The sequence below is a fragment of the Camarhynchus parvulus genome, chromosome 2 (genome assembly GCF_901933205.1).
Source record: "Camarhynchus parvulus chromosome 2, STF_HiC, whole genome shotgun sequence".
In the NCBI taxonomy this organism is placed as follows: domain Eukaryota; kingdom Metazoa; phylum Chordata; class Aves; order Passeriformes; family Thraupidae; genus Camarhynchus; species Camarhynchus parvulus.
In genome coordinates this window covers 85,153,641-85,166,815 of record NC_044572.1, presented here as the reverse complement: position 1 = coordinate 85,166,815, position 13,175 = coordinate 85,153,641, and the positions used below count along the sequence as shown (strand labels likewise).

Below are 13,175 nucleotides of genomic sequence, written 5' to 3'. Positions count from 1 at the left end.
AATAATCCACTGTGGAGGTAACTCTGCACCTACTCACATGCAAGAGCCAATAGAACAGGATTATAAAATGGCTATAACAACTGATACCAAAGCTCTATTATATGTTTTGCAAGACTCTTGCAATAATATACTTGCACTCTGTTTAGGGCCCTCACTGGATCAAGCTATGAAATGCAATATACACAAATATCTATGCAAATTATTTAAAATCTACTGGCAAATAAAAGAAAACTTTGCACAAATATAGGAGAGAGATCTAACCATACAAAACTGTAATTTTATAGAGCAAAAGCATTTAAATAACCAACTGGGGGTCCTGTGTGTGTGTTTTAGTTGGTTTTGTTTGTTTATTTGGCTTGGGGTTTTGGGGGATTTTTTAATAATAAACTGACACAAAAAGGTAGTAAAGTTTAAAATACTCCTTGCAACATTTGCTAACCTTCCAAGCCACAGTACTCTAAGTAATCCCAGGTCAATACATTCACTCAGAATCACATCAACTTTTGTTATTTGCATTCTTCTTGTATTACATTGTATTAACAACTGAAGCTTACACCAAACTTCTTTTGGCAGAACCATTCTAAGTCATTGTCATGGATCCCTGTCCAAACACCATTCTCAGTACTGATTGCAACACTCCTGATTTAGCATCACAGGAATAAGCATTTTAGAAGAGGACTTGGGGGCTCTCTTAGGCTAAATACAGCATCCAGATATATGAGAGCAAATGGTGCCTTTTCTCTCAGAGATCACACCAAATTTTGAGAAAAAAGCCATGAAGCAATGAACAAACAAATGAAGCAGGAGCTGCAAACAGAGCGGGCCAACCAAGGACCTAATGGTTAAACTGAATCCTTCTGCAGGAAAAGTGGAACTGGTAGAGATCTTTAAAACTTGACTGTCATCATGTTGCTCTGACTACAACCTTCCATTTTGTTTCAGGGACTAAAACTTTTGACATTGTTGGTGTTCACTCTCTATAGTTACATTCTCATTTACATTAGACTTTATCAAGGCTTCAGCTGAGCCCTGTAGTTGTTAAATATACACAAACTAAAATAATGTTAAGACACAATAAATACAAAGTCATATGGCTGCCAAAAATACTAAAAAGACTTTTCCCACAAGGGTAGTAATTCATAATAAATGTGATTTGAATAAAAGGTCAAATTAAAAAGCTTGTGGGAAAAAAACCCTACAGTGGACGCTATCTGATTTAAGGAGCATTCAGAGCCCAGAAGGCCACTCATGTTCTGGGTTGCATCAAAAGTATGGCCAGAAGGCTGAGTGAGGGGATTCTGCCCCTCTATTCTGCCCTTTTGAGATGCCAGCTGGAGCTCTGCATCCAGCTCTGGAGTCCCCAGCACAGGATAGACATGGACTTGGTAGAACAGGTCTGAAGGGCACAAAGGTGCTCCAGCCCTCTGGTCACCTCTCCTGTGAAGGCTGAGAGAAGTGGGACTCATCAGCCTGGAGAAGACAAGGCTTCAAGGAGACCTTATAGCAGCCTTGCAGTAATCAAAGGGGTCTTTTAAAAAAGAAGAGCCACTTTATATACGGGCAGCTAGTGATAGGACAAAAGGCAACAGTTTTTAACTGAGAGAGGGCAAATTTAAATTAGAAGTTAGGAAGAAATTCTTTACTATAAGAGTGCTGAGAGACTGGAACAGGATGCCCAGAGAAGCTGTAGATGCCCCATCACTGGAAGTGCTGGAGGCCAGCTTGGATGAGGCCCTGAGCAAGCTGTTCTAGCGGCATCACTGCCCATGGCAGGGAGTTAGAACTAAATGACTTTTAGTCATTAGGATTGAACTAAATGATTTTTAAGTTCCTTCCAACCCTCTCTATTCTATGATTTTATGATTCCTCCACTAAGGTCTTTGGACATCAACAAGTACAAAAATGCATCTATCATTTTCAATTAGTTACGTTCTCTTAACAGAACTGTTTTCAGCAATGTTCTTTTGATATAAAGAAACATTCTAAATATTGAAGTTTGTATTAAAACCACTTAAAAGTATTAGCTATTAATTAATATTGATAATTTAATCAGCATTAAGCCAAAATGAGAGAATAGAGTAATTTTTAAAAGAAAATTTATTCCTTCATGCTGAAAGTCCTTAGTATATACATAAGAAAATAACTCAAATTGAGAGCTGAAAAAGAGAAAGTAATAATGCATTCAATTAAGGTACTTAACAGGGACTTGTATTTAACAGGGTAGAAAATACCACAACTTCTGCACTCAAGTTATTAAGTATTATTCCTTCCCTGCTCTGCTTGAAACCAAAAACCCTACCCCACTGGACATGAGACTTGCTAAGTCTTCCCATGTCCCAAAAACATCAGTAGTAGTAGATGTAATCAATACATCCTCTGACACTGAAGCCCAATGAATTCTCCAGAGATTTGAAGTCACTAAAGATGGAAAACTTTATCTGGACATCTGAACATAAACACTTCTGTTATTTCCCACAATTTAAAAGTACAATGAGTTAAGGCAAAAAAATAGTGATCCAGCTTCAAAATGGGAGAATTTATGGCAGGAGAGCTATTTCTTTACACCTATCAGGTCTTAAGAAGAAAGCAAAACTCTGAATACAAAGATGACAGGAGGTTCTGCAGAAAGGTCACTACATAACAAACCACACCTTCTCAGAAAGCATCCCTAGCTACCTGTTAACTTTGCAGAGTCAGTAACATTGCTAACCACAATGTGTTCCATGGAGACTGTGAAGACTAAAAGAAAACACCCAAAGTGTGACAGTTTTACTCCATGTAACACCATCTCAGATTCCTCTAGCTCCTGGCTTCTACTCCAAATATGTAACATATCTTTTAACATCTAAACCTAATGCTTGCATTTCAGAAGAGACCTTAACAGGCAGCTGATGTGCACACACATACCAGCAGTACCCACTGTGCCAGAGAAATAGCCCTCTTATTCTGTGATAGGTTTGACTGCCAGGCACAGCTCTGCAAACAGTGCCAGTAGTATGAAACACAGAATGTTCCCTGACTCTCTCAAACTATCCCATACCAAAAAAATAAGACAAACTAGATATGAAAAGAAATGAAAAAGAAAATAAGAGAAAAGAAACTACATTACATCAAGCTAGGGGCTGAAACAAAAACTTCTCCCAAAAATCTAAACTTCAGCAGGGGGGGATGGAAATTAGATCCAGAACTTGCATTTGGCTTTTCTGACTATAATCAACCAAGCCAAAAGCCCATATCCAAACACACCTCTTCTCTAGGAGTTTGAAACCTGGACTCAAGTTTTGCAGCCTGGCTTCCTCTGTACTCACTGCTGAATGCATCACTGCCGCCAGAGAGCAACAGCACTTGACGGGGGATTACACTTTCATACAGGAACAACTAAGATACATGCACAGTAATATGGCTAATTGCCCACAGTAAGCTTGAATGAAAACAGATAATAACAATGCAACCACATGTCGACACTCATAACCCTATGTGCTCCAATTCCTCGATGGCTGCACTCTGGAGAAAAAAAAATTACATGAAAATTCTTTTTATAAAACCTCAATCCGGGAAACTTATCAAATCTTGTCTTGCTGTACTGGTCTGTTTTGCCAAATATACTTCCAGACCTAACAAGAAAAATCTTCTACAAGCTGTTCTTAATTTCACTCACATTTATAAAATCAGTTTATACTTTGCATCATCTCTGTTCCTTCTCTAGCACTTAACATGTATGCTTGCTCTACTGATCTTCCTCAAGTCAATGGTAGTAGAAGAGAAACTGTTCCTGCACAAGGCAGCCTAAAGATTGTTCTCAATGAGAGGTATTTGTGGAATTCTGTAGGTTGCTTATACTCAGTTCAAATTCTCAGAAATGCCATTTAGTAACATATCCTGGGGGCAGGAGAAAAGGTTTAGCTGTATTTAAAGCCTGAATCCTTCCAAAGCCACTGTAGAAATGACACAAAACTTTGACTTTCTCCTCTTCTTTTAAGGAAGATATCTATATTTCAAGGTTTCAGCTATGATATCTTGAACCAAGACCAACAAGTTAAACATATTACACTGTTGAATCTACTATGGAGAAGCTGAAAACAACTGTGGCACAGACACACAGACACACAGGATTTTTAATTTTTTTGTTTTAAACCAGCTGTCCATAGAATCTGTCATACTGTCACCAGGACATGAGCATTAGCTTTGCCACTGAGACTCAAACATTCTGCTCTGTAGGATGCTGGAGAACATATTAATGCCATCCCAGACCATCAGCCTCCTTTCATGGAACCTTAAAGCTCTTTTGACACACACATTATGACTTTCATTAGACTTTTCCTTGTGACAGCATTGTTTTAACCAGGGTTTTTAAGACAGTGACACTGTGATAATGACAAATATGCAGCCAAGATCTGCAAGATGTGAAGTAATAAACTTCATATGCTATTAAAATATAGCAGATAGCTGTCAGCCAACAATTCTTCAGATCTCATTCCCAATCCAGAACACAGTCTTTTTCAGGTGCACACAAAGGCTGTGACAAGACAGATAACTGAAGATTCTTCAAAGAACCACCCAACCATCTGACATCACTGTCAAATGCTATACTTCCCTGTGATATTTAACATGCTTTAAGGGTAGTGTAGTTAATACAACCTAATAACAGCATGCAACAAACAAAATAATAAAATCAATTTATTGGCCATTACCGTCAATTTGGAACACAGCCAAGTCCGATTCATACTCCCCAGATTTGCTTCTTGGAAATCAATTCTGTTTATTTGTTCTCTTTCAGACATGTGGAACTTAACTTACCAATGCAGGCATGGACTCTCACCGAGAGCTGGGTCCTCAGAATTATGCTGTGCTTCTTGCCCCTCCTAAAACGAGAAGAAACGTATGTAAAGGTATAGTGAGGAAGAAGAGGAACTGGAAATAAACAAGTCAAGTTGAGCCTAGGAAAAAAGGGGATGGGAGGGAAGGGAAGACACTAGAAATTTTGTCTTTGTTTCTCATAATCCACTTCCACTTTAATTTGCAATAAATTAATTTTCCTCATCAAGACTGTTTTGACTATGATAGCAATGGTTAAGGGATCTCTCCATCTTTATCTCAAACAAATTTTCTTATCCTATTTTCCCTCCCTTTTGCTGAGGACAGGGAGTAAGAGAGCAGCTGGGTAGGCATCTGGACAATTGCCAAGGACAGCCCACCACAATGAAAACTGTGTTAGAGAAGTATCAAGTGATGACTGCACATTTTAGTTTTCACAGAAATACTTTAATGCTAAGCATAATTAAGCATTAAAAGAAAACCCAAGGTTAAACAAATCATTGACACTTTTACAAATCGGCCTGCCTATGTAGCCTAATATGTTTTTAAAGCACATAAGTAGCTATGTTTTTCATGTAAAGAGGCAAAACTGAGGTCCTTTTCCACTCTGACTCTCAGTTCCATATCGGACTTAAATGGAATGACTATTTTAATTAGCTTCTAAATATCTCATTTGGTTTTCACTCAATTTCTTCAACCTGGACAAGAGCACAGTTCTTGATTTCTAGGTGCTACACCTGCACACTGACATGAGGGCACCAACAACACCTTGTCTCTGCACCCAACCTGCTCACCTGATGGAAGATGGGAGGGTAAGAAAAGCCAAATGTCTTTTATGCTTGTACAGCATCATATTCTCCCTCTTTTTTCTGAAACTAAAAAGGTAATTCCTGGACACGTGGCTCTAGGTCACCCAGATGACCTCCAGAGGTCCCTTCCTACTCAGCCATTCTGTGATTCAGTGAATTTATTTCGGGAAAACACTCATGAGGACACACTGAAGCTTAGCTGTGTCGTGCGAACTGTAGACTCAATTCAACATACAAGTTAGAGCACAAACCAGCACAACCTTTCTCAGTTACAAATTTTGCAACTCTGCTGAGAGGATTCAGGCCCAAATCCTTTACACAGACACCCAGCAGAATCTTATGGTGGCTGTAACTTAAAACGGTTTTCTAGTAATAACAGAAGTTCTTCTCCACCTTATTGTTTTCCTGCCCACAGTTATTCTGCAGAACAAAATATTTTTCATTATTTTCATGAAAAAAACTAAGCAAAATGTTTTATATTATTTCTCAGAAAGACTTGCAGGGGAAGAAAGGAAGGGAAGTTGTGACAGGTATTTTCAGAAAAATATTGCCCTTAGGAAAATATAAGGGAAAACAAAGAAAAGTAAGGACCTGAAAAAAGGTGATTAATGTTGACCTGTGTACCTGCTAATAGAGGACTTTATTTCAGTTTCACTCATCTATTTCTCTATAGATTAAAAAAAAAGTTAAACAGAGGGCTTTTTTAAAAAATAGCAAAACCAAAAACCTTTAATCAAAATTGCTCTTTAAAAGATCCATTTGGACATCAGTAGTGGGCAAAGTGTCACCCTTCTCTTAATAACTTGAAGTGCCAAGCAGCACATGCCATTGCCCCTACAAAAGCAGGCTGTAGTTCGGACTGGGAAATTCCCTAGAGCACTTCCAGGTTCAGGACTGACTCTCTGTCCACCTAAACACCTCCTTTTGTTCTGGTAGGACAAAGTCTTTGCCTGCATTCATATTCTGCAGATTTTTAACAGCTGCTTCTCCCCACAGGAATGCCAGGATTCCTCTGGAATATTGAATTTGCTAAGTTAGTGAAGAATTTTTGACCAAACCTCTTGCCCTTCACAACATCTGATTCTGTACAGAAACTGCTTCTCTTGATCTCCCTTCCTTCATGGACATGTTGATACACCTGACATATACAACTCCTCCAAGATAAAATCAGAAAATGGAAGAATTGAGTCAAGATTGTTTATTTCAAAACTGTAAAAGGATAGCTCAGAATTAGCAAAGAAAAAGGAAGTCTATATAATCAGACATATTATTCTTCCCATCCTGAAAAACTGTTCAACTAAAAGAAACTGAGAAATCAGCACCATTTTAAGGCCTGTAGAGATTCAAGCCCATTACAATTTAATAGATTTTTTCCCTCCTTTTCTAAAAATCCAATGCACAATATTACCTGGTATTAACAATTTATTTTTTTGGTAGTTCTCCAAGCTTCAACAGTGATGCTACTTCCTTCTCAACCTTACCTCCTTACAAAGACCCCTGAAAACTTAAAGCAAAACTTAGAGCAAGCTCTTTTCTACAGGCTCTGTTCTACACTATCGTTGCAACTGTAATACCTCCCAGGACAAAAAATTCTCATGCACACAAACATTAATTTTTATCTCCCACTGGAGTTGCACTGGCAATTTTTCCATTCTACCAAAATGAGTATGATTCAAGCCCCAGAAATTACTAAGATGAAGACTCATTTGTGATGCTGATTTCCCCACTTCCCCCCAGGCCACATCATGATCATCACCACAGAGGCATTTTGTGTGGTTTAGGCATACTAGATTTACCACGCAGCAGCTAATTCTAATAAGACCAGTCACATGTAAAATATTAGAAATTAGACAATTTCCTGATGAATACTTCTGACTATCATGCAATATGAATAACACTTTTGCAAAATGAAGATCATCTCTGAAAATTACTGCATCCATGATTCTACTTATACCAATTTCCTGGAAAGCACAAAAGCACATTACAATAATAAATTCCCAAAAAGAGAGTAACTTGAGATCCATCGATGATTTCACAGACTCATGAACTACTGGCCAAATAGTATTAAAAAGCATGCCTGTAGGCAAGCTTGCCATGATATCAGGACAGGGAAGGGGGGTACCACAGGACAGACAGGCCATTTGCATTAAAAACAATGTAGGTTCAAAAATACACAGAAGAAAAGACTATTTCCAACAAACAAGATTCATTTATTAAAAACAAAATCTAGAAATGTAACAAAGTTTGTAATCTACTCTTAACTAAGGTTTATATTTTTATTGATAAGACTTTTTAAAAAAATGTTTCAGTGAGTGCAGCTGGCTACTGCTTTTATTAAAAAAATCCAGTAAGTATTTAACAGCGTTCATTTAATAGCTGAAATTTAGCAGTAGAAGAGTAGGTAAACTTCACATATTGTCCTGAAATAGCATTCTGTTGATCTTTGTTGAGATCAAAATCATTATTGCTGTAAGATTAACTTCTAGTCTTTGGAGTTACCAGGACACAAAACTTTTTCTATATTCAATTTCTCTAATAAATTAAAGTAAATAAGCACATGCCAACAGTTCGAGTGCCTGTCTTATGGAATATAAATGCTTTATTTTGTCATTGTTTATGTACCACATTACAAATAGTTTCCCTCAATTATACATTTTCAAGTCTTGATTTAAGTGACATTTTGAAAATAGTACCTCAATTGACTGTCTTAAACAGTTACTTGTTTTGAAGCAAAGCCTTTTTCTGAGATAAGCAATCCCTTGACCAGAGGAAAAATACCAAGAATGTTTTTAGGGGTGCAGAGGGGAAAAGCATTAACAAACAAAATAATAACCATTTAACGCCAAAACCACACCTTAAAAGAAACCAACACACAGTCTTCTCTTAGTGTCTCAAGCAAACTTCGAAAGGAAATTTTAAGAGAGTTTATTTTATTAAGACATGACATCCTTCTTCTCAGACCTACAATAAAGACCCGCTGGTATCAAAAATGGGACTTTTATGTAAATATCTAATTAAGATTCATTAATGTTATTAGACCACAATCATTCCTTGACAAAGCTCATCTTTGTAAAATAAGAGAATGCATCAATTAACATATAATTTCTATTTCAATGTTTTCTTTCTTTCAGAAAACAACTATTCATACTTCCTAATACTCTTCCAAAGGGCTAGATATTTCAATTCAATAAACTAAGCTTCAAACAATCCCAATTCTGAAAACAGTTATTTTATAATTTAAAACCAAAGTACAAAATCACTTTTCTAACTTTCTTAATGATTACTTAATAACTCTTTAAAGAAAATTCATTAGATTAAAGGTGTTAATTCTACAAAAGGCCATGTTATGTCCTTCAGGGGTCCTCCTGTTCTGCTTTCTACAACCAATACTTGACAACCATGGAAAAAGCTACAGTTGTATAGCACAGCAGCAGATGAATTGCAGTGGTTTTAATAACACTCTACAGTCGTACAAACAAACTTATTACTCTTTATTGTATTTGCTCAAAAAAAAATCTGTCACAGGCATCTGAATCATGAAAAGGCAATCATAAGTAGAAGCTGAGTCCAATGCTGTTAGAAGCCATGATTTTAGCTCACCAACAATTTGGATCTTTTCAGTTAATGTAGATAAGAGTGTCTAAGCTCTGCTCTTATCCAGGGTCTGTACACTCTTCTATTTCAGAAATATTTAAAATATATAAAAAAATGTTATCCCATAAAGGCAAACTTGGATTTCAATCTTTCCTGCAGTGCTACACATATTCATATGGCAACACAGCAACTAAAAGTGATGCATCTTGTTGGGGTGACTCTTGTTTTTTTGTGAGTTCTTAAAAAAAATAGATTATAATAGGCAACCATATCCTACCCTCAGAGCAGTTTTCCAGTAGCATACTCCCATGACTCTCATTGTACTCTGTTCCAAGCAGGGATTTCATCGATTAAGATTAGTGTTATCAGTCAGTTGTAGACAGAGATAATTCTAGAGGATCACTCAGAGATAAAAATCATTTGCTGTGCTAGAAAGTACAATTATGCAAAACCTTTGAAAACTACAAAGTAGTTCGATTGTGCACACAGAGGTTCGGATATTTCAACTAACGAGTATCCTTTCTCTCATATCCCAGCCAAGATTCTGGAAATATAGCCTAGATGTGGTGGAAAATGAATACTAGAAGTTTCAATTCAAACAGACAACAGCAGTAAGAATGGGAGTCCAGAGGATGGACCTTAGCTTTCCCTCTGCACTGAGCTAACAGCACAGCTGAGGCCCCTCCTCACCCTACTTCAGAGGAGCACTGTAAAGAGCAAGTGGTTCCCAACTGCAGCCTGCTTTTAACTTGTGGAACTAAACAAAAACCTACAGGTTTGCCCTCCTAAGTTTCACCAAATCAAGGAAAATAAAATCATATACTAGCAAACAGTATAGGTACCTTGTATTTTCATTAGTTAGCTGTTATTAGATGGGAAGGTTTGCTGCTCCCCTAGCCTCCCACTCTCCCCATAGTTAGTTTTTCACACTGCTGTGAAGCGCAGTATCAGTCAATCACTCACAGCAAGGCCAACTCTGAGCCAGAGGGAATCAGATGATCCAGGCACGCATTTACCTGACACCAAGGCTCTCTTGAAATAACCAGATGATTTTTTCATTATCCTTCAGAACCACTACCAATGCAAACACAACGGGTTACTGAACCCAGCTAAACTAACACCATGAGCTGTTGCCTGTTTATCCCAAAGAAGGCAGAGGTTGGAGAGAAAACAAACTTCAACATGATAACACTGAAACTATTTCCAGACTTAGACAGCATTTAACATCAGCCTAACCTGACAACTTCCCCTATAACAATTCTGCAGCTAATTCTGCCTGATGTAACAACCTAACCATTATGAAAACCTATCTACCACAGATGCTGCTTTCAAAATACACATGCACAACACATGCTTCACATTTTGTTACAGCTTATCATAGCACTCAGGTTTCTTCGTGGGCCATTAACGATCTCCAATAATCACATCCATGTTTTCCAACAGAAGTAGCTTAATGAGAACAGCATCCAGCAGCTCCTGAGCTCAAGAATCACTGACTCCCACAAAAGAAACCTAGACTACAGTATGCCATCAGAAGCAAACACATGGCAACAGACTTGCTCTAGAGTGCATTACTTCTGCAAATGGCTTCTGCTTTTTCATTTTAGAACCCATCCATTTCCATCTTCACTTGCATACTCCCTTTAGGGAGTGAAAAATGTTTCTGCAATGGGGTATTGCCTCACAGTTACTTCAGTTTAAGATTCTCCACAGCAGCAACGGAAAACAAACTGCTCCTTGTTAAATGCATAAAGGATGAAATTTTTGCCAGAGTTCAAGCACTTGAGTCTATCAGGCTTTCGCTGAAAAAGATCTGCAAGCCAGCACACACACACAATAAGAAAAGTGTTTTTTAACCTGCTATTAATCAGACAGCATAAATCCTAGGCTTTGATTTCAAAGCTGTTAAGATACAGTTTGACTGCCATTTCACTATGATATGCTTCTCCAGTCAACTGCAGATTCAAGAGATGGAAAAAAAATTCTGACACCTCAAAAAAAAAGTTGTATAAAAGCCAAGTCTTTTTAAAGTGAGAGAGTGCACATGTGCATGGAGAGGGGAATTAAGAATCTCCCTGAAACTCATCCGAAAATCTTATCCAAACAAGTAACCTTTTTGAAGTTCTTAGGTGATTATTTTCCAAAGATCCAACTATCATGTTCAAGGTCTTGTTATTGCCATTGAATAATGGAAGCAGAGGAGGTCAGGAAATAATATAAATAATTAAAAAGAAGTCTTTTAGATGCTAATATCCTTCAAATGGATGACAGCCCTAGCAACCTATTCTGGTACATGATAGGCTGTATGAGGCAAACACACTCATCTTCACAGGAAGTAAGCCAGTGGACTTCTCTCTTACCTCATTTTTTCCATCTAAAAAATTAGTGTGAAGTCAGAATGTAATGTGCCTACATCCTGTTCGTGTAATACATTTGCAAGTCATCTAATTATTTTGCAGAGTGGTTTTATTGAGAGCATTCCTACATCGTGACAAATTTACTAACGTAACAATCATTTGACAAGAGTGGACAAAAATAAGTAAACAGATAGCAACCATTCCTGTCTGCTCAGTCCACATTAAAAAAAAAAAAATAAAAAAAATTTAAACTTTACTAATCCAAGTAGAAATAATCCCAGCATATTCCCTAAGCAAAACCTGGGATGGCAAAATCTGGCCAATTATTAGAGCAAGAAACAGTATCCAAAAGGACATAGTATGCTCAGATTTGTATGGTTTTTTCCCTGCAGAGTATTCTAATATTGCGTTCTGTGTTTGTCAACATGATTTTAACAAATAACTGCCTCATTCCCACCAAAAACCTATAAACCACCACCATGTGAATGCCAGTGAGTGCAAGAGCATCCTGGCTGACGCACCATTGTCTGCACAACTGTGCAAATAAGGACTACCTATAACTGTCACTATGAGGTGCTGGGTTTTTACGTACCCCTAACTCTTCATAAGTACATTTACTAGGCAGGGTTGCCATTTTTCTTTTTTTTTTTTTCTTCGTCTCTTTTCCCCATCTTTTTAAATGGAAACAAAATAGGATAGAAGGAGAAGGGGGAAGAAAATGAGAAATTCAAAAGTCTGGAGTGAAATAATCAAGGGATTTACCAAGTATGCGTTATAAGCCACGTGAATATCACCAAATTATTTATTACTAATGTTGGTAAAAGGTGCAGTCTTCTGCATACCTCACCACAAGGTAACAATTTTTGCCAAAAGATAATGAATCACTTTTACACTCTCTAAAAGGCAATGAGTTCAAAATGGGGAAAACATTTGTTCCATTTGTTGTTTTTAGTAGTTTATGTGCAAGCAAACTTCAGAAGCTGGAAAGTGAGAATTCCCTCCCCACTTTCTCCCTGTACTTTCTGAATCATCATGCTGGCTCTTTCTCAGTTGTTAATGGCTCAATTTCCACACATTAAAACAAAAACCTTCCAACAACCCCTCAAATATTTCAGGGCTGACTGCTGCCTTCATAGTCAGAAAATAAGCATTTTTCAAGAGCTGTCATTCATGAACAAAACTATGTCCCTTCTCAACCCAAAAGCTCAACTCGTAATTGTTTTGAGCGGGATGTTTATCCTGTCATTTTGTGAAACACTGATAGCATTTTCAATTAAATCTCGTTCTTATATTTTTGTATTAAGAAAACACAAACTTCATGAGTTGGAAAAGAGTGAAGAGAATTGCATTAGAAGAGCTATTTTAACAATAATATTGTTTCTGGATAAAACACAAAACCAAAAGCATTGTTTCCACATTTTTTGTCAACCTTGCATCATGTTTTTCTTCAGAAATGACACATCACTGGACCACTGCTTTCCAGTTCTTAGGTTATATATTTCCCACTGCTGTCAGTAACTGTCAAGCTCTAGCTGCACATTCCTCCCAGGAATCTTTACACCAGGTAATTTCTGGCCATATGGTTTTGCTATCACCATAC

At 37.4% G+C, this 13,175-nt stretch overlaps 1 protein-coding gene across 6 annotated transcripts in view; it reads right to left on the bottom strand.

Annotated features, from left to right (window-relative positions):
- The window catches only part of FHOD3 (formin homology 2 domain containing 3), a 374,923-nt gene that overhangs the window by 314,393 nt on the left and 47,355 nt on the right, over nt 1-13,175 (bottom strand). For all 6 annotated transcript variants that reach the window (XM_030944141.1, XM_030944134.1, XM_030944138.1 and 3 more), the window contains exon 3: nt 4,798-4,862. In XM_030944141.1, coding sequence (XP_030800001.1) covers nt 4,798-4,862 — 65 coding nt within the window. The remainder of the gene's footprint in view (nt 1-4,797; nt 4,863-13,175) is intronic.